Below are 27,750 nucleotides of genomic sequence, written 5' to 3' on the forward strand. Positions count from 1 at the left end.
GACACCGGTTATCTGCTGGAGGAGCGGCAGAGAGCGAGGGGCCCCTGGGAGTGTTCCGATGCTGGGGAACCGGGAACCAGGAACAGCGGGCTGCGGGGAGGCATCTGCCCAGCCGGCGGTGCCTATGATCCGGGGAGAGCGAGGCGAGGAGCCGCTGTCCGGCCGCGGAGGAAGTCGTCTCTCCGGCCTGGTGAACTGGAGGCAGAGACCGTGCAGGACCTCAGCTCTGCTCGCTGCAGCCAACGCGGTGATCTGGTAGGAACCATGACGCAGGGATATTCCTCACAACACTAGGACTGCAGGAACAATTATAATTTGATTTAGATTTATTTCGAACGTGTAAAACGATAATAATACAAAAAATAATAATAACTATGAAATGAGAATTATGATACATAATCAGAATACCTTTATTAGTCCCACAGAGGGGACATTTACATCGTTACAGCAGAAAAGAGCCAAAGACAGCTTAATGTTACCTAAGAAGCAAGCATACAAAAGTATTAAAGATTAAAAACAATTATAATAAAAAAAGTTACACAATTTACAAAAAACACATCCTGTAACAGTCCTGAGGATTTAGCAGCCATATATATATTACACAGTTATTAACGGCATATATATATAGCACATACAAATAAATAATAATAATTAAATGAGAATTATGATACTGTACAAACTTAAGCAGTATCAATTTGATAAACAACAATATTATTGACTTACAAATGATGTATAAACAAATGATCTACCTAATTACACATCCGAAAAGGACCCTAAACCTCAGGAAAATATAATATTAAAATCAGAAACAGTTTTATTGCCAAGTACACATGCAAGGAATTTGTTTTGGTGTATAATGGTGCATACATGAACACAGTAAGGAATGAGGTGGTAATAAAAGAACAATTATTATACAATTTTAAAAAGAAATGGTTAAAATAAATAAATAAGAATATGAGAAATCACCCTGAAAAATATGTCCAGTATTTCTGAATTTAAAGTGGAAACGCTCTGCCATCTTAAAAGGGGTAGAATAGGACACAAATGTGCAACATATGAGAAATGTACATGGTTTTCAGTGGTTTGTATTTAACGTTAACACATACTGTTTATTATTTTAAATGAAGTCTACAGATCTTGTTTTTTCCTCCCATAATAATGTTTTAAAGAGTTACAATGGGTTTCCTTTTTCAGTTCCTTTTAATATCGACCAATATTGACCAAAATAAATGCTTACTTTCTATGTTATGGTGCCACTTAACTCTACCCCAGACCCATGTATTTAGCTAGTTCTGAGAGAATAATCAACATGCTGCATAACAAGATAGAACCATAACAACTCTATCAGCTGACGCCAACAGGCAGGAACAGGGAGACAGAACACAGAGAGCACAGCAGCCAAGGTTACAGGTGTGTGTGCTCTGTCAGGACAGTTTGAACTGATAAACTGGGTCACAGTTATGGGCCTTGGAAAATATTTCCCCACATAGCCTATATATTTAGTTGCTTAAATTGCATTGTTGATTACATTTCTGCGCTGAGACAAAATGAAATATTGGTGGGGAAATGCCAAAATCTTGGACACTGGAATCAGCCGATTATGGTACAAAATATGGTACAGTTGTATTAAATATTATATATATTCATTCACCAGTAATGGTAATGGTATTCAACAGCGAAGGTTCATTAGTACAGCAACAAGAATCCAACAGCAAAGATGAAAAACTCCACACCAACATTTTAAAGCAAAAAATAATTACCCTTCTGCATAAACCCTTAAACACCAGCCATGCAGTGACACAACTGTTTTGTGATGTTGGTGAAACTTTTATTTCCTTAAGGTTTGTGGCCTTCACCTCTCTCCGAGGATTCAGCCTCCTCTTCCTCCTGCTGGCCCTGCTGGTCGTCACGGTGACCGTCAGAGACATCGCTCGGTCCAGATCCACAGGTAACAACAACACACCAGGGTGCAAATATCTCTCAGAAAACACAAATCAATCACACACCTGATTTATATCCTGGGTAAACATATCTATTTCTATCAGAAAACAGAAATCAATTCCAACATTTCAGTATCTATATTAGAAATGCCCCTGTAAAACACATTTATATACTAGCATTAGTTACCCTTGTTTATATTCTGTATACCTTGGGTTCAAATTACACCGTGACTTTCAGGGTAGGGGGTGGGAGGATGCAAGTACATAAATTCCAAATGCATTAATGTTCCACCCTATGGGCAAAAAACTAACAAACGATTATCAATAAAGGTGTTAATTTTTGTATAAATCCTAATATTGGATTGTACTTAAAAGTCGTTTATACTCCTCAATTGTTAAAAGCAGCTTCTCTTTCTTGCCATGTATATAAAATGATTTGCGGTTTAAGGCTGTTTGTCAGAGAAAGAAGACTTTATGACATGAATGAAATACAGATGTAAAGACTAAACAATTACTTAGTCACTTTAGCTGCAAAATGAATCAAGAAACATTCAAAACTAGAGTTTCCTTTTTTTTTTATTTCTCCTTTATTTTACGTGGATTTTCTCCATTGAGATTCAGAAAGTCTCTTACAAGAGACTCTGGGCCGGTACAGAAGCAAATACCATCAAACAATGAATTAGCAGTATTTAGTTGCACTCTTTATTAGGGGTGGGAATCACCAGGCTCCCCACGATACGACACTATCGCGATACTTAAGCTACGATATGATAGTATTGCGATTCTACGATATGCTAAGTATTGCAATACGATATATTGCGATATTGCAAATCACATGGGTCATATCCATGTCCGTCGTCCCTTCCTGGTTAAAACATGTATTTGCAATATGAATAGTTTATGTGAATATTTGTGTTCTTTGAACCTGAAAAGCAGATGGCATTGTTTTTGTTACTTTCATTGCAATTGTAGACATGTCTTAGCGTAACTTCCGGTTTTATATTCGGCCATCTTTCGGAGGGATATGCTACAGTTTCTATGAAAAAAAACAAGTTTATATAATAAAATATTGATACTTGGCATCTGTGTATCGATACAATATCGCCACGCAAAGTATCGCGATACTATGCTGTATCGATTATTTCCCCCACCCCTACTCTTTATGCTGCTTCCATGCTTATTAAATAGACTTGTTTCAGGTGACTCTGTAGCTATCACGGTAAGGGTGCAACACATGTCAATGCACTTTAACCAAAGATATTGGAGGTACAACATCTAAGCACAAGACCAGAGGATGCAGCTACTACAGATGTTTAATAAGTCCTATTGACAGTGTTTTTAGTGTAGAGAAAACGACTTTCCATTAGATACTTACACATCTTTGTCACAGACTGAAACCCCATCTGTTTTGACTGCATGCCAACTTAAAATAAGTTTGGCTTATTTTAAAGCACATGTGTCCCGGGTGTTCCAGGGAACTCACCAAGAGTCAGAAAACACAACCCTCTCTATTTCCCTCCATACCCAAATCTCTTAAAAGGGAGCTGCAACGGATCTGATACAGACTGATCCAGATTTGAACACTTCTATGACGTCACAGAAGTGGCGCTACGGCTATTGGGCCAACTCCACCAATCAGGAGGAGACAGCCACAGACATTGCCGTTGGAAAGCGCTGGAGACGCTGTAGTACATATGCCAGGCCTGTAGATGGTGCTGTTCTCGCAGAATCAGCCCATGATGCAAAGACAGTGTTAAATTGAGCGAAATGAGGAATGGCTAAAATGCATGATCTGTTTGGTATTTTGAAAAAGAAAAAGTATAAATATGCCTGATATAGGTATGGTCCTACACTATATTATTCAAATATAGCATGATAGGTCCCCTTTAAATCGCTTCAGATGAAAGCAACACTGAAATGTTATGTAATGTAATGTAAAGCCCAAATCAGAGACGAATGCTAACTGAATAACAACGGCAGAAGTTTATGTAAGATGCTTGATGTTAGTCCTGATGATTTCCCCCTGACTCGTTAGCCTGATGAGAGAGGACGAGTCTGACATGAGGAAGAGTCAGACTCCTCAGCCTGAACGTGAACTATTGCACTTCTACCTAGACGCATGTATTCCTCATGTCATTGGTGTCTTTATAAACATATTAGGTTTCTATTATCCAAAGAAACATAACAACAGCTCTTCATTTTTTACATCTTAGCTCTGTGGCTCTGACCCTTATGCACTTAATATTTGTTTATTGCAAATGGACACCAATTAAAGAGACAGTGCACTTTAAAGGGATAGATTGGATGTTTTGAAGTGAGGTACTTAGTCAGTGTATTATCTGTGTGCAGCGTCTATGCACCTGTACATCTCACATGTTGTCCTTTAGGCGCATGAGTTATTTCTACATACTGTAAAACAATCTGGCTGTGATGTAAAGTGCAAAATGTCCAATAGCAATATAGATAGAATTCCCAGCTTGCTCACTCTACAACAAAAACGTTGCAAATTAAACCAGTAGAGGTCAGCGATTTAAAAGCAAAAATAGTTTGAATTAGCTCGACAGCCACAACATGTGTTTAAGAGCACAGTATTTGTCAAGAATTCTAACCTTCAGAAAGAAATATTTCATGTTGTTAGAACTGCCTTTTCTGTATTGTCAACCACTATCGGTTTACACAGTATCCTATTTTTTATCAGTCATTTTTATGCTGTTTTCCAGTGAGGTGATGAATAATAGATCTCCTCTCTCCCACAGGAGCTCACTTATGGCGCAGCATGACGACAAGGTAGGACGTGTGTGTGTGTGTGTGTGTGTGTGTGTGTGTGTGTGTGTGTGTGTGTGTGTGTGTGTGTGTGTGTGTGTGTGTGTGTGTGTGTGTGTGTGTGTGTGTGTGTGTGTGTGTGTGTGTGTGTGTGTGTGTGTGTGTGTGTGTGTGTGTGTGTGTGTGTGTGTGTGTGTGTGTGTGTGTGTGTGTGTGTGTGTGTGTGTGTGTGTGTGTGTGTGTGTGTGTGTGTGTGTGTGTGTGTCAGGAATAATCCTATTGATTGAGGAAAACATTTTTTTGGGCGTGGCAAAGCTTGAGGTGTGTCATGGGCTTTTGATTTTAACTGGCCAAGAACAACCTTATACAACTGTAAAGGAAAAATAATGGCTAAATAAATCAATAGAATGTCCAGAATGTGGCTGTTTTTTTAAATGTATTTTTTTTTAAAACGATTCTGCTTTTTGTTTTCCCTCTCCTCTAGTGTGTTCTATAGGTTTGTGCCCATGTGAACATCAGTGACATCACTATGTAACTTGACCAATTGACAACAGAGCCGGCCAGCTAAGCAATCAGAGCAGACTGGGCTCTGGTTTCAGACAGAGGGTGAAAAGAGGTGCTGCAGCACAGGCAGTATGAGAAAAATAAAGAGCTTTTTGAACGTTAAAGCATGGAGACATACACATGAACATCAGCAGGAGAGAACTCTTTAAAGTAGAGACACTACATACTGATATACACCTGAACATCAACAGGAGAGGACTCTTTAAAGTAGAGACACTACATACTGATATACACCTGAACATCAGCAGGAGAGGACTCTTTAAAGTAGAGACTCTACATACTGATATACACCTGAACATCAACAGGAGAGGACTCTTTAAAGTAGAGACACTACATACTGATATACACCTGAACATCAGCAGGAGAGGACTCTTTAAAGTAGAGACACTACATACTGATATACACCTGAACATCAGCAGGAGAGGACTCTTTAAAGTAGAGACACTACATACTGATATACACCTGAACATCAGCAGGAGAGGACTCTTTAAAGTAGAGACACCACATACTGATATACACCTGAAAATCAGCAGGAGAGGACTCTTTAAAGTAGAGACACTACATCAGCAGGAGAGGACTCTTTAAAGTAGAGACACTACATATTGATATACACCTGAACATCAGCAGGAGAGGACTCTTTAAAGTAGAGACACTACATACTGACACCTGAAGATCAGCAGGAGAGGACTCTTTAAAGTAGAGATACTACATACTGATATACACCTGAACATCAGCAGGAGAGGACTCTTTAAAGTAGAGACGCTACATACTGATATACACCTGAACATCAGCAGGAGAGGACTCTTTAAAGTAGAGACACTACATACTGACACCTGAAGATCAGCAGGAGAGGACTCTTTAAAGTAGAGACACTATATACTGACACCTGAAGATCAGCAGGAGAGGACTCTTTAAAGTAGAGATACTACATACTGATATACACCTGAACATCAGCAGGAGAGGACTCTTTAAAGTAGAGACACTACATACTGATATACACCTGAACATCAGCAGGAGAGGACTCTTTAAAGTAGAGACACTACATACTGATATACACCTGAACATCAGCAGGAGAGGACTCTTTAAAGTAGAGACACTACATACTGACACCTGAAGATCAGCAGGAGAGGACTCTTTAAAGTAGAGATACTACATACTGATATACACCTGAACAGCAGCAAGAGAGGACTCTTTAAAGTAGAGACACTACATACTGATATACACCTGAACATCAGCAGGAGAGGACTCTTTAAAGTAGAGACACTACATACTGATATACACCTGAACATCAGCAGGAGAGGACTCTTTAAAGTAGAGACACTACATACTTACACCTGAACACCAGCAGGAGAGGACTCTTTAAAGTAGAGATACTACATACTGATATACACCTGAACATCAGCAGGAGAGGACTCTTTAAAGTAGAGATGCTACATACTAATATACAGCTGAACATCAGCAGGAGAGGACTCTTTAAAGTAGAGACGCTACATACTGATATACACCTGAAGATCAGCAGGAGAGGACTCTTTAAAGTAGAGACACTACATCAGCAGGAGAGGACTCTTTAAAGTAGAGACACTACATACTGACACCTGAAGATCAGCAGGAGAGGACTCTTTAAAGTAGAGATACTACATACTGATATACACCTGAACATCAGCAGGAGAGGACTCTTTAAAGTAGAGACACTACATACTGATATACACCTGAACATCAGCAGGAGAGGACTCTTTAAAGTAGAGACACTACATACTGATATACACCTGAACATCAGCAGGAGAGGACTCTTTAAAGTAGAGACACCACATACTGATATACACCTGAAAATCAGCAGGAGAGGACTCTTTAAAGTAGAGACACTACATCAGCAGGAGAGGACTCTTTAAAGTAGAGACACTACATATTGATATACACCTGAACATCAGCAGGAGAGGACTCTTTAAAGTAGAGACACTACATACTGACACCTGAAGATCAGCAGGAGAGGACTCTTTAAAGTAGAGATACTACATACTGATATACACCTGAACATCAGCAGGAGAGGACTCTTTAAAGTAGAGACGCTACATACTGATATACACCTGAACATCAGCAGGAGAGGACTCTTTAAAGTAGAGACACTACATACTGACACCTGAAGATCAGCAGGAGAGGACTCTTTAAAGTAGAGACACTATATACTGACACCTGAAGATCAGCAGGAGAGGACTCTTTAAAGTAGAGATACTACATACTGATATACACCTGAACATCAGCAGGAGAGGACTCTTTAAAGTAGAGACACTACATACTGATATACACCTGAACATCAGCAGGAGAGGACTCTTTAAAGTAGAGACACTACATACTGATATACACCTGAACATCAGCAGGAGAGGACTCTTTAAAGTAGAGACACTACATACTGACACCTGAAGATCAGCAGGAGAGGACTCTTTAAAGTAGAGATACTACATACTGATATACACCTGAACAGCAGCAAGAGAGGACTCTTTAAAGTAGAGACACTACATACTGATATACACCTGAACATCAGCAGGAGAGGACTCTTTAAAGTAGAGACACTACATACTGATATACACCTGAACATCAGCAGGAGAGGACTCTTTAAAGTAGAGACACTACATACTTACACCTGAACACCAGCAGGAGAGGACTCTTTAAAGTAGAGATACTACATACTGATATACACCTGAACATCAGCAGGAGAGGACTCTTTAAAGTAGAGATGCTACATACTAATATACAGCTGAACATCAGCAGGAGAGGACTCTTTAAAGTAGAGACGCTACATACTGATATACACCTGAAGATCAGCAGGAGAGGACTCTTTAAAGTAGAGACACTACATCAGCAGGAGAGGACTCTTTAAAGTAGAGACACTACATACTGACACCTGAAGATCAGCAGGAGAGGACTCTTTAAAGTAGAGATACTACATACTGATATACACCTGAACATCAGCAGGAGAGGACTCTTTAAAGTAGAGATGCTACATACTAATATACAGCTGAACATCAGCAGGAGAGGACTCTTTAAAGTAGAGACGCTACATACTGATATACACCTGAAGATCAGCAGGAGAGGACTCTTTAAAGTAGAGACACTACATCAGCAGGAGAGGACTCTTTAAAGTAGAGACACTACATACTGACACCTGAACATCAGCAGGAGAGGACTCTTTAAAGTAGAGATGCTACATACTAATATACAGCTGAACATCAGCAGGAGAGGACTCTTTAAAGTAGAGACGCTACATACTGATATACACCTGAAGATCAGCAGGAGAGGACTCTTTAAAGTAGAGACACTACATCAGCAGGAGAGGACTCTTTAAAGTAGAGACACTACATACTGACACCTGAAGATCAGCAGGAGAGGACTCTTTAAAGTAGAGACACTACATACTGATATACACCTGAACATCAGCAGGAGAGGACTCTTTAAAGTAGAGACGCTACATACTGATATACACCTGAACATCAGCAGGAGAGGACTCTTTAAAGTAGAGACACTACATACTGACACCTGAAGATCAGCAGGAGAGAACTCTTTAAAGTAGAGACGCTACATACTGATGTACACCTGAAAATGAGCATGTTACGTCCTCTTTAATTTGAAAATGTATAAATATGATCTTCACCCCTAGACGTGCAGAGGTGTGTCCACTATAGCATTACATTTATAATCCTGTGGGAAACACTCCTCTCATATCTACACTGTGGAGAACCTGCAGCTCACGCATGACTCTGATCTAATCCTCTCCGACTGACCATGTGACGGCTCAGTTTCACCTCATAAATCACTGACTCACCTTGTGGTAAAGTGTTAACATGAGACATTTGTCGAGAGGGGGGACACTGTAGAGAAGACATGTTTGGGTTTTGGGTTTTATGACTCTGAAAACGATATGAAAGGCAGACGACCTGCCACACAGCATGTTTCTGTGCAGGATATAATCTTAATTTGTGATATGCTCTAAACTCTGTTTGGGACTTTGTTTTTAAGAAATATTTTTGTACTTAGCTTTTTTCAAATATGAGTAAAATAAAACAATGTCTACATGTAGAGAGTGGTGCAGTAAAAAGTCCTAAACCGAGAAAAGAGTTAGGATCCCAAGAAGTATGAGTTCCATCATCTTGAAGTCAAGTTTTTGGTTGTAATAAGGTCTGTGCTAAAACAAGCTGAAGAGACATTTGTTCTAGGACATAAAATACCTCAGTAAATACCCCACTGGTGAATTTAAAACAGAGGTTGCTAACAAGTGTCTAAAGGAGACGACTAAATGTCGTCACGCCCAACATTAGCCTCCTTTAGCTTAGCGGTGGTGACGTGAAGTCATGTGACCGTGCTGTAGTTCCTTTATAGCCCAACATTAGCCACCTTTAGCTTAGCGGTTGTGAAGTGAAGTCATGTGACCGTGCTGTAGTTCCTTTATAGCCCAACATTAGCTTCCTTTAGCTTAGCGGTGGTGACGTGAAGTCATGTGACCGTGCTGTAGTTCCTTTATAGCCCAACATTAGCCACCTTTAGCTTAGCGGTGGTGACGTGAAGTCATGTGACCGTGCTGTAGTTCCTTTATAGCTCAACATTAGCACCCTTTAGCTTAGCGGTGGTGACGTGAAGTCATGTGACCGTGCTGTAGTTCCTTTATAGCCCAACATTAGCCTCCTTTAGCTTAGCGGTGGTGACGTGAAGTCATGTGACCGTGCTGTAGTTCCTTTATAGCCCAACATTAGCCACCTTTAGCTTAGCGGTTGTGAAGTGAAGTCATGTGACCGTGCTGTAGTTCCTTTATAGCCCAACATTAGCTTCCTTTAGCTTAGCGGTGGTGACGTGAAGTCATGTGACCGTGCTGTAGTTCCTTTATAGCCCAACATTAGCCACCTTTAGCTTAGCGGTGGTGACGTGAAGTCATGTGACCGTGCTGTAGTTCCTTTATAGCCCAACATTAGCCACCTTTAGCTTAGCGGTGGTGACGTGAAGTCATGTGACCGTGCTGTAGTTCCTTTATAGCCCAACATTAGCCACCTTTAGCTTAGCGGTGGTGATGTGAAGTCATGTGACCGTGCTGTAGTTCCTTTATAGCCCAACATTAGCCACCTTTAGCTTAGTGGTTGTGAAGTGAAGTCATGTGACCGTGCTGTAGTTCCTTTATAGCCCAACATAAGCCGCCTTTAGCTTAGCGGTGGTGACGTGAAGTCATGTGACCGTGCTGTAGTTCCTCTATAGCCTTGTGTTAGTTTTTATTTATAAAATCTAACATAAAACTAACTAATTATGTATTATTAAATGTTTTTAATGTTTGTTGATATGTTTGTACATGCCCAGAGACTGCAGATGGAAATTACCCTAACCCAAATCCCTAACCCCTTCTCATTATAACAACATGTAGTCAAATTTAGAAGAAACAATATTAATATATGTCACCTGGTTTACTCCTGTGCCCTCATTTTGAAGGAATGTGTTTATGTTTGTTACTCGATGCCGGCGCTAAAGGCTCGGTGGGATTGAGAGGAGGTGAGAGGGATTTGTGGGCGCCAGGCTGGATGCAACACATCTGAGTTATGTAACATAAAGCCGGGTGAAGCCAGGTCAGGGTCGAGTTTGGGTATAAAAACACGAGCTGGGATTCCATAGAGTTATAACAATAGAAGTTAAAAAGACTGAATACAATCAGGACAATTGAGCTGAATGTCTCTTCCGTGTTGATGAAGTCTTCGGGAGAAAGAGGGTTACTGAAGTTATTGCTAACTCATTTGTCGGAAAACTCCCATAAATCAGAAATCCTTTATTTGTCCTACAGTGGGGATATTTACGTTGAACAGCAAATACATGAATATGATCATCTTGAATAATTTGCACATCAGATTTCAAACCCAACTCGTCAAATAAGTCAGATTTGTTATTGGCTTTACGCTAAACTGATACTTCACATTGCCTGTTCATCATTTTTGCACCCCAGTTTGCACCTGTTACCTTCATACAGTTTTTCATACATTTCAATGCACACATATAACTTTTTGGTGAGGATAAGGACAACATTGTGCTTTAGGTTCAAATAAATGTTTGTTATCCATTTAAATACTTTATGCAACAGTACATTATATAAAAAAACTGCAAAATAGAAAGCATGTAAAAGCCTTTATGCAATCAAATGCAACTGCCCTGCTATACAGTCTACTTATATGATGCCTATAATGTACATTAAAGTTTATCCTATACCTTATAAACTCTTAACGTACCTTTCATATATCTGATGTTGGACTGTTAGCAGTTGGATTCAAGACATGCTCCTTCTATTCTAATTTACATATCTAGTTCCACTCTTCCCTCTTAGCTTCCTCTCTCTGTGACATTTGGCCAGCAGCAGAGGGTTTTGGATTGTGTTGTTGTCACCTGCTGCTGTCTGTCAGAGAGGATTGTGGGTAGTTGAACATCAGGCTCAGAGCGAGTCTCATGCAAAGGCTTGTGGGAGATTAGCCACTGACTCAAAATGTGAGAGGACAGCTGGGATGTTTGAGCTGTGGATGTAGTCCAAAACATAGCATTGGCCATCAATCGGGTCCAACTTATATATTTGTTTTTTATAATGGCTCAACAAAGTGTTTCCTACCAAGAGTGAACGTTGGTTTCTTATAGTTTCTGACAACAAAACCTTATATATAGAGGTGGCATTTAAATGATTTTTAAATGATTTAACCCTAACCCTATCTGTAGTGGTTTTGGTATCAGAAAATATTCATTTGTTTTTTCTTTTTTGACATATTTTAGTCTTTAGTTAGTAACAATTAATAACTTATGTATCAACTATGTTCACAGATTGCATTTCGCACATACAAACTCATGTTATTACATACTTTATACTTTTTACATAAAACAAAGCAGAAAAATAATACATTCACTAACCCTATCTGTAATTGTTTTAGGATTTACTTTTGCAATTACTTGCAACTCACCAATTGTACTTCACTCACAGTACAAACTCACAATTTTACACTTTATAATTAAAACAAAACAGATGAATAATGCATTAAATAAAATTACAATACAAAATATAAACACAGATATATTTACGGTTTGAGTGATTTTTCTACATTTCAGGAAAAAGGATCCTGAATTATTTTATAACGAATATTTTTCCTGCATTATTAGAAACAAAGAGTATGAGAGAAAGTTGTGGGATTCTGAATGATTGTCTTACATTTGAGGAAAGTAAGATCTCTAAATATAATATACCTGCATCATGGATGACACACATAAAGCATGACCATCATCTTGTGTGTGTGATTATGGAGTAAGTTCAGCATGTGGACAAACGTCACATGATCATTAGCTGGATGTTGTTTTTGTTGTTTCTAGGAAACACTTGCTGTGCTGCTTTTTGTTCCCACAACAAACACAAGTGTCTTAAGAGTTGTGAAACCTGAGCGGTGTGTGTGTGTGTGTGTGTGTGTGTGTGTGTGTGTGTGTGTGTGTGTGTGTGTGTGTGTGTGTGTGTGTGTGTGTGTGTGTGTGTGTGTGTGTGTGTGTGTGTGTGTGTGTGTGTGTGTGTGTGTGTGTGTGTGTGTGTGTGTGTGTGTGTGTGTGTGTGTGTGTGTGTGTGTGTGTGTGTGTGTGTGTGTGTGTGTGTGTGTGTGACTCAGCTGTTTCTCCACTGTCTGAGCTGTTTCAGAGGTGTGACTTGAGGCAGTCGAGCCAATCAGATCACTTGCCACAGAGGGGGGTGTGCTTCAGAGTGAAGCGTATGATTGGAAAGAGGCCGACTGGTAGAAAACAAAACAACAAACCAGACACGAGCGTTTCATCACAGTCAAATGATCAAGTCATATATAACCAAGAGTCATGGTGTAATAATAATATTTGTGTATTTATTACCCATAAATATTTGTGTTGAATATTGTACATATATTTGGATCACTTTTAAGTCAGTTTCAAAATTAAACTAAGCTAATAGTATCTATATTTTTGGATCCAAGCTGCATAATAACATTTGAAGGATGCATAGATGATGTAATAATAATAATAATAATGGATTACATTTTTTATTAGAGCGCTTTCACAGGTGCTCAAAGCGCTTTACAAATACACATTACACATATAAGAGTCATTACTGTGGACATTACCCACAGGAGCAAATGCGGGTAAAGTGTCTTGACCAAGGACACAACGGCCTGACGCAGTGGCGGCCCGAGGCGGGATTCGAACTGGAGTTCACCAACGTCCATGATCTGATGACCAACGCTCTAACCACTGCGCAACAATGGCCCCATAAATGTACATGTACATTCAATATTTCAATCATGGTTTTATTATAAAGACATATCGAAATACCAGCCAAGACTTCGTCTAATTGTGGATCAGTTTATGGTCCAGTTTTCCACAATACAAGATGTCAAAATGTTTAAAATGTTCATGATAATCAAATTGTATTGCCTCATTTTGGGGACCAGTCAGGCACTGGTAGATTCTTCACATAAACAAAAGTGTGTACTACTCCATCATATAGACCTCAAAAACGATATACTGTATTTCTTAATATATATTAAATTATATTACCCTTTCTTTTCCCGTACCCTTTGCCGTTAACCTTGCCTTTTCACTTGTAAGCTAAGAGTTGAGAACATCGATTGGACTCGGATGTGTGTATGCAACTCTTAACACTTAAAACGACTTCAACCAATGGAAGTGAAAGTGTTCGTACTGGGTAGTTGGTTTTGTAAAAAAAAAATGATACGCTGATTTACAGACATCTGCCTTTCGAATGTAAGTAAATGGGAAAGTATTTTTGGGCCCAATGACGTCACAAACTGCCACTAAAGTTGTTGTACCACCACTCGGCCACTACAAACATTTGCTTCAACGCCCAATGCTCTTTCTGGAGGTTTGGTGTGGTTGGTTTTGTAACCTTTGGACAGTTGTTATGCTAAGCTAAATCAGGCAGTATAGCTTCATTACCCTCATACTGATATTGACTGACATCTTCTCATCTGACTCTCGGCAAGAAAGTTCATTTCCCAGGTGTTTAGGAAACCCCTTCATCAACAGTCACATGACCCCTCTAATGCTGGTGTCACTGACACTGAGGAGGCGTGTCTGGGTTGATGTCTTGTTGGTGTTGGTGTTGGGGTTGGGGTTGGTGGTGAAGGGTGTTGCTGTTTCTACACCCCTTAACCCCATCCCTCTGCCCTCCTGATGGCTGCCAGTAGGAATGTAGTGTGACCTGGGTATTTTTAGACCAGGCCGCTTGAAATACTCCAACCGGGGCTTCATTGAGGATAAACACAAGCTGCTCTCGCGCCGTGTGGCACTTAAAAACAAAGTTGGCTCGACCCTTCATTTTTGCTGGCATTTTTTTGAACTGCAAAGATAAGTTGTAGCTCTCTCCATCGTCTTGAATATCCAGGGTTTGGCTGCTTTTAAAGGAGAATTCAAACCTTCTGAAGGCACCTGAAGCTCTTGAGATGTCTTCTGAAGATTGTGGGGCAGGACTGAGGTATGTCTGGAGTTTGTTGTGATCTAGTGAAGAAAGTAAACAATAATTTAGAGTGTCTTTTCACCCCAAATAACATTTCAGTTTTTATTTTCTCACTAACCTCTTGCCATGCTGATTTAGTTTTTAAAGTATGGGTTTTAAGATGAAAGCCTCACAGATGTCATGGAGATAAATGGAAAAGTGTTTCTGGTTATTAAAGATATATTTTTTCATAATCAATGGCACAGTTAACCCTAGTTTCGTTTTACTTAGGATAAAGCTTTAATAATTATTATTTTTTTGTCTTAATTTGGTGATTTTGGTAAACCTTTAAGACCTTTGAATACTTAATAAGCTTCCACACTTAGAGGACTGCAGTCTTGTTCTTGTCTGTGTTTGGATTGTGCAATCAGTGTTTAACGTACACAGGCTATTTTTTCACCTTATCTCATGAGGAGGAAAGTTGGCTCACATCTTTGGCACATTCTACTCTTACTTTCAATTTAAATAGGTCAACAACATAAACAACAGAGCATGGATCTACTTGGAAAGCGGCACATATCGCTGCCTCATCTCTCCCCTTCCTTCCATAACACTCGTCTTATATTACCTGCTCCTGTTGGATTCATGTCATGGCCAGACGGGCCTTTTGCAAACTGTAACCTCAACCTGCTTAGGTCAACTCAATGTAGATGTGGCTGTACATGGAACATAAACAGGTATTAGTTGCATCAGAGTCGGGGTAAACATATTTAGACCTCAGCTTCTTCCTAATCACGAGTGAAGAGCTTGGATGTTTTTGACGCCATTCCTCACATTGTTTGTCTCGCTCTATTTTTAAAGCACCGTCACCGGGCTTGTTAGAGGCTCAGACACACTGCTTCCTGTGTTGTTTCAGAGATCAGAGGTTGGGTAAAAAGTGACATCTGCCCATCAGCTGCTCATGTGTTGCCGCTGCCCTGCTTTTCCACCTGGGACGCCTCTGACGTGACAAGTTCTCTGTTGAAAGTTGGACATGTATCTGCCTGGAGTGACGTCGTCAGACTATGGTGTTTGACACTTCTTCTTTTCCGCATTGATTGACAGATCAGTGGGTGGTGGTCTGTAAATATCTGGAGCATTGAAACAGTTGTTGGTATACAAAATGTTTATGGAGCTCAGACAGTATGTGACACGAGGGCTAAAACATGTCAGGATTTGCAGCCCATGTGTGTTAGGATGGCTGTCATTCTCCTCAAGTTGTGCAAATGCTTCTGGATTAAAATGGCTAAATGTAATTCACTGGGGAAAGAATCAGTCAGAGAGACGGATGGGAATATAAATCCACCCTTCATGGCGTCTTACTGAAGTCCAACTGAATTTTGCACTCTGGCAAGTGCAAAACTAGCTCCTATATCACTGTTCTGGTATTCGTCGACAGCCAGATCTGTGACATGGTGAAACTTTACAGTACTTCATCCTGGAAGACTCTTTTCAGGTACAAGTCTTTATTTCATGGAACGTTGCAACACTGATCCTTTCCATCCCCCACTGCTATTAGTGCTTCTCATTATCACTGTCACATGTTTAACCCATCATGATTCCCCGGAAATCAGCCTTCTTTTGAAGGAGTGTGCCTGGAAAGTGAGAGGGGGGCAACCGGTTGACCTTACGTCATCAGGGTTATGTGTCAAGGCTGGGTGTTTATCGGAGACTTTATCTTCTCGAGGCCTCTCATGCTTGTTCCTTGGAGGATGACCAACATAAAGCCCTTTTAAAGACCACATCTTCTAATTAGCACAGGAACCTAACAGTTGTATAAACTGGCGGGAACCTTTTTAGCTGTTGCTGTAACATGATCTTTATGGTGATTTCACGCCAGCTGTTTACAGGACAGCTGCTTTCACAGGAGGTGTATGTAATCCATCGTTTGTTGGATTTAAATGTAGTACATTGTGACTTAATCTGATGAAACATGTTGAGGCACTTATCTAGCCCTTGTTAGACCTACAGTTTTGTTAATTTGGTAAGGCTAGATTGGTTTGAAGCAAAGCAAAATGTGATTTCAACCATTGGTACGTTCAAAAACAAAAAGGTGTATATATAGCTCTTGAATGCTAAAAAGAGGATCTTTGCTTGATATATCATACATTTAACTAGCTTACTGTTAAGCCCCAAAGACCCCTTCAGCGGATCTTTTTTTTTTTCACGACACTGTGTCTCAGGGCATCTTAATATTTAAGAACCTATTAATGTGTTATACCAGATTAACAGGAAGAATCTCAGCTAACTGACGATAGAAACCATTTTTACCAAAACAAAACACAAGTCTCATAAGAAGCATCTAAATGACCCCTGAGCGAAAAATGCTAACGCACTTTGGCACAGAACTCAAGATAAAGATACTCTTATTACTTATCGTAGCTGCACATACAAGATCTCCAATTAAAGCTGAGGTTCCACAGATTATGTAGGTATAGTATCATCACTGAGCGATCCGAACTCGCGACAGGGGAAGCAAACACAGACATCACAACACGTACCTTTACGGAGCTTTTACGGGATATTGTCTCACCGTGGCAGTCAATCTGATCAAAAGACGTGTTCAATGGCATTAAAATTAGAAAAAACGCGTCTGAATTGGTTAATCCATAGGTTGATAATGTGTCTGTCGCTTTGAAAAAATTCTTTATAATCCATAATTCCATTTTTATGTAAAAATCGGAGAGTAAAAGTTAGCTGCTAATGGTAGCCACCAGAGTTATCGCAGCTTCCGGTTTTGGCTATGCGTCACTCTCACTCCTTATTTGGTAATGTGTGTGTGTATGTGGGAGTTTTCCTCGATTCCATTGGCTCTGACGGGTAGAAAGAGATGTCAACCATCAAAATCGACCAAGGGCGGCCAGAGATATGGAAAATCCACCCAAATGACCCCAGAAGAGTTTGTTTTTTGTTGCTAAACCTCTCCAAAAAGGTCAAACTGCACTTGTTTTGCATCAATCTTGATACAGGGTACTTATTATATGTTGTTGGATTCCTAAAGCTTTTAGTCTACCATACCATCATTCAAGGGTGGTTTTCACTATAAGTAACAATCATTTACATTTTTTTACTGTGTTCAATCTGAATTTACTTTAAAATAAAAACATCTATATTGATTCTGACACTTCTACATCCAACTCACAGATGTAAACTTGCTTTGAGAAAATATATTATTAATTTAACCCTTTTAGAAGAGAAGATATGGTGATTTGTTCTGGGAATGTCATTTTCGAGCCTGAGACCTGAAAAACAGGCTCAGGGCTTAACAGGTTTCTGCAACATGTTTCAACTTCATTACAACATTTCCCAAATGGTGTTGGGAAAATTGCCCCAGGTCCCCCGGACAACAGTTCAAGTCACTTATCCTATAGTACACATACATAAATATTTATATTGGATAACATAGGTTTGTTTTAAACATTGTTATGAATGCAATGTAGGAATGCCCACAAATATCTAATCATAAACTTCATAAGTATTTATGAATTACGTATGGTGTCATTGGGTGTCATTTAAGGTGCATCCAAATAAAATGTATTACAATCAGAGATGCACACAGATACTTCTTTACTTTACTCATGTAAAAGTAAAGAAGTATGGGTTTTGAAATGTACTTCAGTGAAAAGTACCCATAACTACCATCCGTTTTAAAGAGTACCTGACCTCCCTTTATATTAATAGAACAATAATGTCATTGTTAGCTAATGAATGTTTCCATGGTGACCAACGGCAACATGACAACGTTTTCATTGGTCCCTCTTCTTTAGAGAAGACCAGGAAATGATGGATACACGGATCGTGTTCAAATCAATAGGCACGCAATGACTCTAACTAATAATGATCACGCCACCAAACACACATTCAGACTAAAGGAACCAGCCTGTTTGGAAAATGAGAGAAGTAGAAAGTACAGGTATTTGAGTTCAACATGTAAGAAGTAGAAAGTACAGGTATTTGAGTTCAACATGTAAGAAGTAGAAAGTACAGGTATTTGAGTTCAAAATGTAAGAAGTAGAAAGTACAGGTATTTGAGTTCAACATGTAAGAAGTAGAAAGTACAGGTATTTGTGTTCAACATGTAAGAAGTAGAAAGTACAGGTATTTGTGTTCAACATGTAAGAAGTAGAAAGTACAGGTATTTGTGTTCAACATGTAAGAAGTAGAAAGTACAGGTATTTGAGTTCAACATGTAAGAAGTAGAAAGTACAGGTATTTGAGTTCAAAATGTAAGAAGTAGAAAGTACAGGTATTTGAGTTCAACATGTAAGAAGTAGAAAGTACAGGTATTTGTGTTCAACATGTAAGAAGTAGAAAGTACAGGTATTTGGGTTCAACATGTAAGAAGTAGAAAGTACAGGTATTTGTGTTCAACATGTAAGAAGTAGAAAGTACAGGTATTTGTGTTCAACATGTAAGAAGTAGAAAGTACAGGTATTTGAGTTCAACATGTAAGAAGTAGAAAGTACAGGTATTTGTGTTCAACATGTAAGAAGTAGAAAGTACAGGTATTTGTGTTCAACATGTAAGAAGTAGAAAGTACAGGTATTTGTGTTCAACATGTAAGAAGTAGAAAGTACAGGTATTTGGGTTCAAAATGTAAGAAGTAGAAAGTACAGGTATTTGAGTTCAACATGTAAGAAGTAGAAAGTACAGGTATTTGTGTTCAACATGTAAGAAGTAGAAAGTACAGGTATTTGGGTTCAACATGTAAGAAGTAGAAAGTACAGGTATTTGTGTTCAACATGTAAGAAGTAGAAAGTACAGGTATTTGGGTTCAACATGTAAGAAGTAGAAAGTACAGGTATTTGTGTTCAACATGTAAGAAGTAGAAAGTACAGGTATTTGAGTTCAACATGTAAGAAGTAGAAAGTACAGGTATTTGAGTTCAACATGTAAGAACTCAAAGTAAAAAGTCATCAGAAAAATAAGTAGCGGAGTAAATTACTTTTACCAGAAAAATGTACTTAAGTACAGTAACGAAGTATTTGTGCTCCACTACTTCCCACCTCTGATTATAATTAATATTTGTTATCAAGGTAGGATTTGCCAGCATTGTGCAATTACATAAAACATTTGAATACAGGGCAAACATGTTGTAAACATATAATGCTGTCTCCTTTACTGCTAATATATGGTGATAATACTCAATATTTTCCTCACAAAATGTTCACTACAAGTAACATTAGCATTAATCAAGATTCAACCTACTAAATCATCCCATATGTCTATCTCAGAGCCTTTATATTAACAGTCCTGTGAAAATGTTAGGAATATTAAATCAACTATGAAATGATTAATCAAAACCTATTGGCTAGTTTAAGCTAGTGGAACAAAAGCTAATAAGAAGCAGGACTTTGGCTACCTCACAACCTTATCTATTTATCGCACATGAACTACACATGAGCCACATGTGTGCCTTTTATAGCAGTTTAATGTGATGTGGTAGGGCCGTTAATAGAGCTTTAACAGGAGATGCTTTTTGGAAGACCTCGAGGTGCAGGGGAAAGTTTCATACCTCGCTAGGTGGCTCGGCAGTAACAGCATGGAAAGCACGTTCCTTTTCCAATCTGCCACCTGTCTATTTAGTCATCTCGCCAGTTTTATTGTCGGCTTCTTAATTTAGACGATGGCATTTGTATTGGACGGGCTTTTCCCTTGGACTAAACTCTATCAGTGACCCTTAACCAATAACATTATAAGCCTGCAAATAAACCTATTCAATCCCTGCATCTGGAAAGTCAAGTGTTGATACTATTTTTAATAGTATATACCGTGTCCGAAATTACATGATGACCATGTACACATATCAACAAGCCAATCCTATGTATCTGCAAAGCAAATGCAAAGGACACAAGTTTATCTGAGTGCTGTTCAAAGTGGTATAAAAAAAAAGAACGTTTTTTTTCTCCAGCATCTTTAGAGCAGATGATCTTATGGCGCTTTTCCATTGAAGGGCCTCGCTCGGCTTAGTTCGGTATAGTTAGGCCTCGGTAGGCCAGGCTATCTTTATGCTGCGTTTCCATTACAGGTTAGTAGCTGGGGCAGTAACTATAGTAACGCAGTGTAGGCGGAGCCGTGACGTCATCTTCAATGCGAACCACAAAACCAATCAGCCGTTAGCTGTTAGCACTCAGAGCTCACAGCTCCTCATATCTGTTCAGAAACTAGACACAAGTTAAACAAGTACAAACCACAGACTGTCTGTGTCATGGAGAATGCAGTCGCTGCTTTATTTATTCCTGATCGATCCGATATCCGTTCAGAAAACACGCATTTTAAAAGGTTTCGCCTGCCATCTGTCTGCAGACTTGTCAAATAATTAATTCATGGTTTTTACTAACCGGTATCAGTATGTTGTTACTTTGGCCTCATTTTGAAACATTTATTACAATTAAATCACGGTCAAATATTTTCATGTTGTTGTAGTTGTAGCCCCCTTGCCAGTGATTCTCTCTGACCATTCAGCAGTTGAGTGTTTACGTCACTAGTTTAGCATACCCGGTTGTCGGCTCGGCAAGAACCTCGATTTTGGAGGGCCAGAAAGAAGGTTAAAAAGTAGCCCTGAGCCAGAACTACCCCTAGTGGAACAGCAAAAAAAAGCGGGCCGGGTTTGGCACGGCACGCTTAAACCGTGTGAGGCCCTGCAGTGGAAAAGCGCTATTAGAGTCCTGGAAGAGGCTATAGAACACAGGGAGGCATGTGGCGCAGTGGGTTAGTGCGTTGGTGTTCGGATCAGGGGAGCACAGGTTCAAACACCACTGCAGTCAGCATGTCGTTGTGTCCCTGAGCAAGACACTTCACCCAAAATTGTTCCTGTGGGGATTGCCCACAGTATTGAGTATGTAAGTCACTTCGGATAGAAGCGTCTAACATGTAATGTAACATGATAGAATAGGGGATATAGATAGGTGGTAGGAAGACAACATTTTCTTCCAAACATTATAACACTGACCAACTCTGTCAATGCACTTTTTACAAGCGTTCAAGTTCTAGAAGTAGTATAGGGTTTAGCAGCAGATACATGGGTGTCATCAACATAGCAGTAAACCAATTACATTCTTCTTACACCACTACCTATCAATTAATTAGTTAATGAATGCATATGTTTGTAGGCCGACCCAGACGTTAGCAATGAGATTGCCCCCATTGGATTTCGGAACATTGCAGAAAAAAAGCTTTGTGGCCAACAATTGTTTATGATATCTTAAACAACCACAATTCTAATGTTAGGCTATAAACAAACTACATCACGCTCAAACGGATGTGCATCATCACCGCTATGCAAAGGGATGACGCGTGTCAGCGTGATGAGGTTTAGTAATTAATTTAGTCGCTTAGTCGTAGAACAAAACATGAAAATCTCCTCCAGACACTCTCAATGCCCAACTATCCAACTGTCTTCCTCCTGATGCTTTAAGTGGCACTGCCAAGGTGAGTTTTAAGAAAGATAACTAACATTGCTTCTGTTGGTGTTATCTTATAGCTGGGAGATAATTGACTCAGGTCAGGACGGCCGGTCTGGGACTGGACCTCAGCTCAGCAACTCCCTCAAACTCTTCCTCCAGGAGACATCTGCTTTCAAACAGCAAAACCCTGGCAAGGTAAGGTAGTGTTTCAGACTAAGGCAGAGTCTGAAAGACCCCTGACTAAACTCTATTCTGAGATACCAAAGTAGAGCAGAGAGCCATGTCGTTGTCATACTTTATGAGTTTTGTCGTAACGTAAAGTGATGTAACACTTTATCACAACAACAAAAAAGTCAGAAAATCGGTTTTAATTTTTTTATTTCATCAAATTACTGTTTTGCTATATTCTAAAATTCTTCAAATATTTTTTTATAACAATTGACCACCTGTTAGAGCTTATCAGATAATGAACTAACTGATTATACTAAATTAATTGTGTAAGCTTCTAAACAAACAATATCTTATAAGGAATCTAAATTCATGGTGTTTCCAAAATGTTTGACCTTTCCTAAGAATGTTACTGATACAAGCTGTGTACTAACTTACTGACGGTAGATACATGTGTTTTGGTGTCATTGTCGTTGTGTTTGCTTCCAATCTCTTCTAGTTTTGCCTGCTGGTTTGCAGTTTGTGCACCTTCGTCGCTGTCGTAGGACGCTACATTCCAGGAATTGTTATTTCTTATATTCTAGGTGAGTACACTTCAGTTTTGCACGTGATTAGACCATTTCTATAATGCTAGAAATGTAAATGAGTTATTTGGCCTCCTTCTGAAGTTATTAGTAAGGTATCATCAAAAGCATCAAAAATGGTTTGCAACATCTGCAAATAAAGCTACAGTTACTCTTTGTTTGTTTCTATTACTGGTATGTTAGTGGTTTCTCTGACAACAATTTCTTCATTTGCCTTGTTTTTTTTACCTTTCCCTGCAGTGTTGGGCATTTTCCTGTGGCCTCTGATTTCATCTCATGAGATTGGTTTGTGGCTAAAGCCAGTTCTGCAGAAGCTGGACTTTGGCCTCGGAGAGTTTATTCAGAAAATCAAAGAAAATCATGGTAATTATAAATGTTTACAAAGTATGTCAATGTGTTTCGTAGAGAGAGTTTTTTTCCAAACCCACTGAAAATATGAAACACGGCTTTTATAAAAGAACAATGAAACAGCAGATGGAAACCCCTTTTATTAACTGGATGGATTCGCAATATTAGCAATACACATATTTAAAGTGTTTTTATAATGCATGTAAAGTCACTTTCTTGGCTCATGAGGATATACAAAAATCAAAGCTTAAATACCTACACATATACATTAATGTACAGCTTATCCTTTACTTTTTATATTCGATAGTAAAGCAGAAATCGTAATAAATGGCGTCCAGGAATCTTGAATAAATTATTTGAATGATTGTTTTCTTACTTTCAGAGAAGAGAATCATGCAGGCTCAGACTGAGAAAGAGGGCATCGAGTCGGACCTCTCCTCCATGTTTCCCAAGGTTGGCTTATTATCTTTTCTCAATCGAATGATGCCTCTGTTGACTGACAGGATCCAGTTAAAGTTAATTAAAGCCCAGTACACATGTTCTGCATCAGCATGAAGGCCTGTGCCAAAGTGACTAAATATCATCCGGCTACAGATTACATTCACGGAGTAAAGTCCCTCAGAAGTCTCAACAAAAGACCCTTTCTATCAACATTTACTGAAAACATTGGAGGTAATGCAGAGGGATGAGTCGCCACGCTAGCAGGACTTTGGTTGGGAATAGAAACATGGATTAAAGAAAAAAAAGACTGGATTTGAATTTGACTGCTGTAATTCAGACTTAAGTGAGACTTAAGTTAACTTTCGGGAGTTTTCAGCATAATTGTGCAGATAGAGTTTGACCATAACTGAACAAACTAGTTAGGGACACTATCCTGTATGTAGGCCCAATGTGTCAAACCCAGAGTTGACAAAATGCTTCTTTACATAATTAACAAAGTTAAACCAAAGCTCTACTTATTGGTGAAGTTCCATGACATGACCACTTCCTGTGCATTCTTTCTGTATCCTGTTATTGTTGTAGCAATTATATATATATAATCTAGCAGACTGCTTTATATTGTGTTCCTCTTTCCCATCAGTAATGTTGCAACAAGATTAGATCTCAAAGTGATAATTCCCTCTAGTTAGTGTCATAATTTAGGCCTCTTTCTATTCGTAATTAGTTCCTTATTCATGAGCACATTAACACAGTGATCTGGAAAAAAGTGTATAGAATGCACATGTTTTTCTTTACACACCAGAAAAAACTTTTTTTGTCAATAACTCCACACATAACCCTCTCAGGTGTGAGTTTGATGATTTGTGTGTTTCTCTGCAGCTCGACTCCACAGTGTGTAAGGAAATGTCGGTATCGGACACAGAGGTGTCGGATATGACGTGGACGGACAACGGTACTTTCAACCTGTCAGAAGGACACACACCACAGACTGAGAACTCAGAGGGTACGTCACCTCTCCTATGTCTCCTATAGATGGATATGGTTGAGATTAAAAACAGAAACAGAGAGGCACATCTGATTAAACAGCTGCAACAGAACTGAACCAATATTGTCGTTTGATGGGTACTTAAACAGTAGATGTTGAGTTATCTTAATGATTCTTTCATAGGTATTTTTACTTCCTATAAACATACTGTATATAAAATATATGAATACTACACTGACACATTCCAGTCTCTTGTTACTGTTGTTGTTCTTGTTACCATATGCATTTTATGTAAAGAATAATGAGCTTACTGATCAAATATTAGATAGTGACCAAAGTAAAGGGACTTACCTAATATTAAATGTCTCCTAGCCTAATGTGAATATATTGGCAAATGGTCGTCAAATTCTTCTTACTACGGAATACGTTTTGACAAAAGGTAAAACAAATATTTAATTTTGCGAATAAAGTCAGAATTCTCAAAAGAAAAGTCCGAATTATTAGATTTACGTCCGAATTCTGAAAAAAATCTCAATTAGGAGATTATAGTCTGAATTCTGAAGAACATTAGGTTTAGAAGAGATTAATCAGATCTCAATACATTTTTCCACATGTGGCCCTAATCCCCTTTCTTGTTTTACCATTATTTTTCAAACAATCATTTACTTTTTCACCTCACAGACCTCGACAGAGAAGAAGCGTTCACTCTAGGCCTCCCAGAATTCCCCTCACTTGACAACGGCGCAACGACCAATGGCGACGACGATGACGATGACCTCAGCCTCGGCCTTCCCTCGCCTCCACCTCAGCTACAGAACAAATCCAAGCAAACACCCTTTCCTCACAAAGACCAATCCACCGACAACGCCCTTGAAATAGTAAACCAGATGGCGAGCGACTTCATCACCGCCGCCGTCACAGCCGCCATGCAGGAGAGGATAGAAGCAGCGGTCGGCTTCACAGCGCTGAGCTCAGCCTCGGAGCGGTCCAGACTCCCAGAATGCACCGGGCCGCTGGAGCTGGACGAGGAGTCGGACAGCGACGTGGAGGACTTTGAGCTGCTGGACCAATCAGAGCTGGAGCAACTGGAAGGGGAGCTTGGGCTGGGAGATGAGAAGGTCAAAGCCAAAGAGGAGGAGAAGGCCCAGAGTGATCAGCCAGGTTCTACTGGATTCTTCTCCAAACTCCTGAGACGCCACTGATTGATGAAAATACGATAAACAGGGGAGGAGAACAGGTTACAGAGGACATGTGGTGGGGAGGCGGGGGTGGTGTGGTCACTGAGGACTGTTAGGGGTTGTGAGAATGTTTCCAAGTTTAATTTTGCTATAGAGCTAACATCAACATTTCAAAGCGGTTTAGTTTGTAGAAAATGGAGGTCACTTTAAACAGATTAATTTTAGCTTAGTGCCGAGATCAGGCTACACAATATCAGCCAGAAAAAGACCCAATCCGACAGATGTGGGGACGGTAATGGGAGCAGAAGGAAACACTTAAAAACTGGGGTGCTGTTGACTGTGTAATCTGCACGTGCAACTGCATAGTTATCTATTTATTTATTTATTTTGTCTTATTATATACCCCTAGAGTTTATGTCCGATTTTCCCAGGAGCCAGCTCAGAGCGAATTTGATCAGCCTACTGGTTCATAATGCTAATAGTTCATGACCATTTGTAAATACAAAGATATAGTGTAGTCTGATCCCGGCATAGAAGTTAGTGGAGGTTTAATGAACTACTTTTGGATTTTTATCAAAGATTGTTGGTGGTTTAAGGTTAGGTTCCTACTTTCTGCCTCTAGTTAAGTCAGCTGATTAATCAAACTACACTACCCAGAATTCCATAGACGTACAATCAATCAATATCAAAACACCTTTAATGCTCAAGTTGAGGAGGATTAAAAACCAGGAAACATTTTATTGTGTAACTTTTTTTATTTTATATGTACGTTTTTTTCTTCATTTAAGAAAAGTAGTCAAACAACTTTTATTTTGTAAAATCCTACAGCAGGTATCAAAAGTCTTTGCTTACCAATGAAAAGCTCTCACATCATAAGATGATCCAAAATTAGACAAATACATGTAGTTTTAGCGAACTGAAAGTAAAATGTTTTGAGATGGATTATTTGTATTTGCACCTTAAGTATTATTTAATGATGCACCTACTGTACGTAGGGCACCTTGCTGTATTGAGCATCAAAAGACGAAAAACTGTTTATTTAACATGCCTTGTACATTTAAATACATTGATTTCATAATAAAGACACACAGCAATGTATAATGTATCCTCTTGAATGATTCATGTAATGCCTTGTATTAACATAATATGACTATAGACATGTTTGTTTATCAGTGCCTAAGAGGACTTTGTAGTGGCTGCAGTTAATTTCTAGCTCACAGGTGATAGCTGTATACGGAAAAGAGATGTGCAACACTCTAAATAAGAGTTCAGGCAGGTTAACGCTTCATTATCTCAAATATCTTTTAAAATATTTGATAAACTGATCAAAATACTAGTGTTTTTCATTTATATTGTATCACAGTGGCTTTGATGCATTTAACTAAAAGTTCAAACATAGTTAAACTTTGTTAAAAAAACATGTCAGAACCAAAATGCATTAACAAAATGTACTTTTATGTAATTAAACTTAAGAATGTCAATAAAATGTTGTAACTCAATCTGTGGCTTCATTTATTTAAAATATGTGTGTGTGTGTGTGGGGGGGTTGTACCTGTATTAGGGATGTTTTGGGACCCATGAGTATGCAGTCACTTGCGGGGACTGGCCTTTTCTTTGGGGGCACAATTTAAATCTTTACAATGTAAATCATTGGCAGCATTACAATGCTATTTCTACTAATACTACTACTCATACTACTAGCACACAATACAAAAAACATATATATAACACTCAGGTGGGGTCTTATGTCACCTAATGGGCTAATTGTTGGTACTTCATGTACTGATAATGGTATTGTAATATTTCTTGAATAAAAATGATGAATGTATACCTTAGAATATTGCGTTCCGTTTCTTCTTCAACCACTGTTTACC

The 27,750-nt window shown here is 39.1% G+C and overlaps 1 protein-coding gene across 1 annotated transcript; it reads left to right on the forward strand.

Moving 5' to 3' along the window:
• retreg1 (reticulophagy regulator 1) lies at positions 1 to 27,375 on the forward strand. Its single transcript, XM_079650241.1, has 9 exons — positions 1 to 255; positions 1,842 to 1,948; positions 4,697 to 4,727; positions 22,250 to 22,367; positions 22,840 to 22,924; positions 23,165 to 23,287; positions 23,655 to 23,725; positions 24,593 to 24,716; positions 25,380 to 27,375. The coding sequence occupies exons 1-9, from the start codon at positions 59 to 61 to the stop codon at positions 25,898 to 25,900; spliced, it is 1,377 nt and encodes a 458-aa protein (XP_079506367.1). The 5' UTR covers positions 1 to 58; the 3' UTR covers positions 25,901 to 27,375.
• The last annotated feature ends 375 nt before the right edge of the window (positions 27,376 to 27,750 follow it).

Source organism: Notothenia rossii, assembly GCF_949606895.1.
Source record: "Notothenia rossii genome assembly, chromosome: 9".
NCBI lineage: Eukaryota > Metazoa > Chordata > Actinopteri > Perciformes > Nototheniidae > Notothenia > Notothenia rossii.

What these genes read in the sequence shown, in the direction of transcription:
- retreg1 (XM_079650241.1), top strand. Translation starts at nt 59, where the DNA reads ATGCTGGGGAACCGGGAACCAGGAACAGCGGGCTGCGGGGAGGCATCT. An exon ending in CGCTCGGTCCAGATCCACAG is followed by an intron (nt 1,949 to 4,696) that starts GTAACAACAACA and finishes TCTCTCCCACAG; the next exon opens with GAGCTCACTTATGGCGCAGC. An exon ending in AACAGCAAAACCCTGGCAAG is followed by an intron (nt 22,368 to 22,839) that starts GTAAGGTAGTGT and finishes AATCTCTTCTAG; the next exon opens with TTTTGCCTGCTGGTTTGCAG.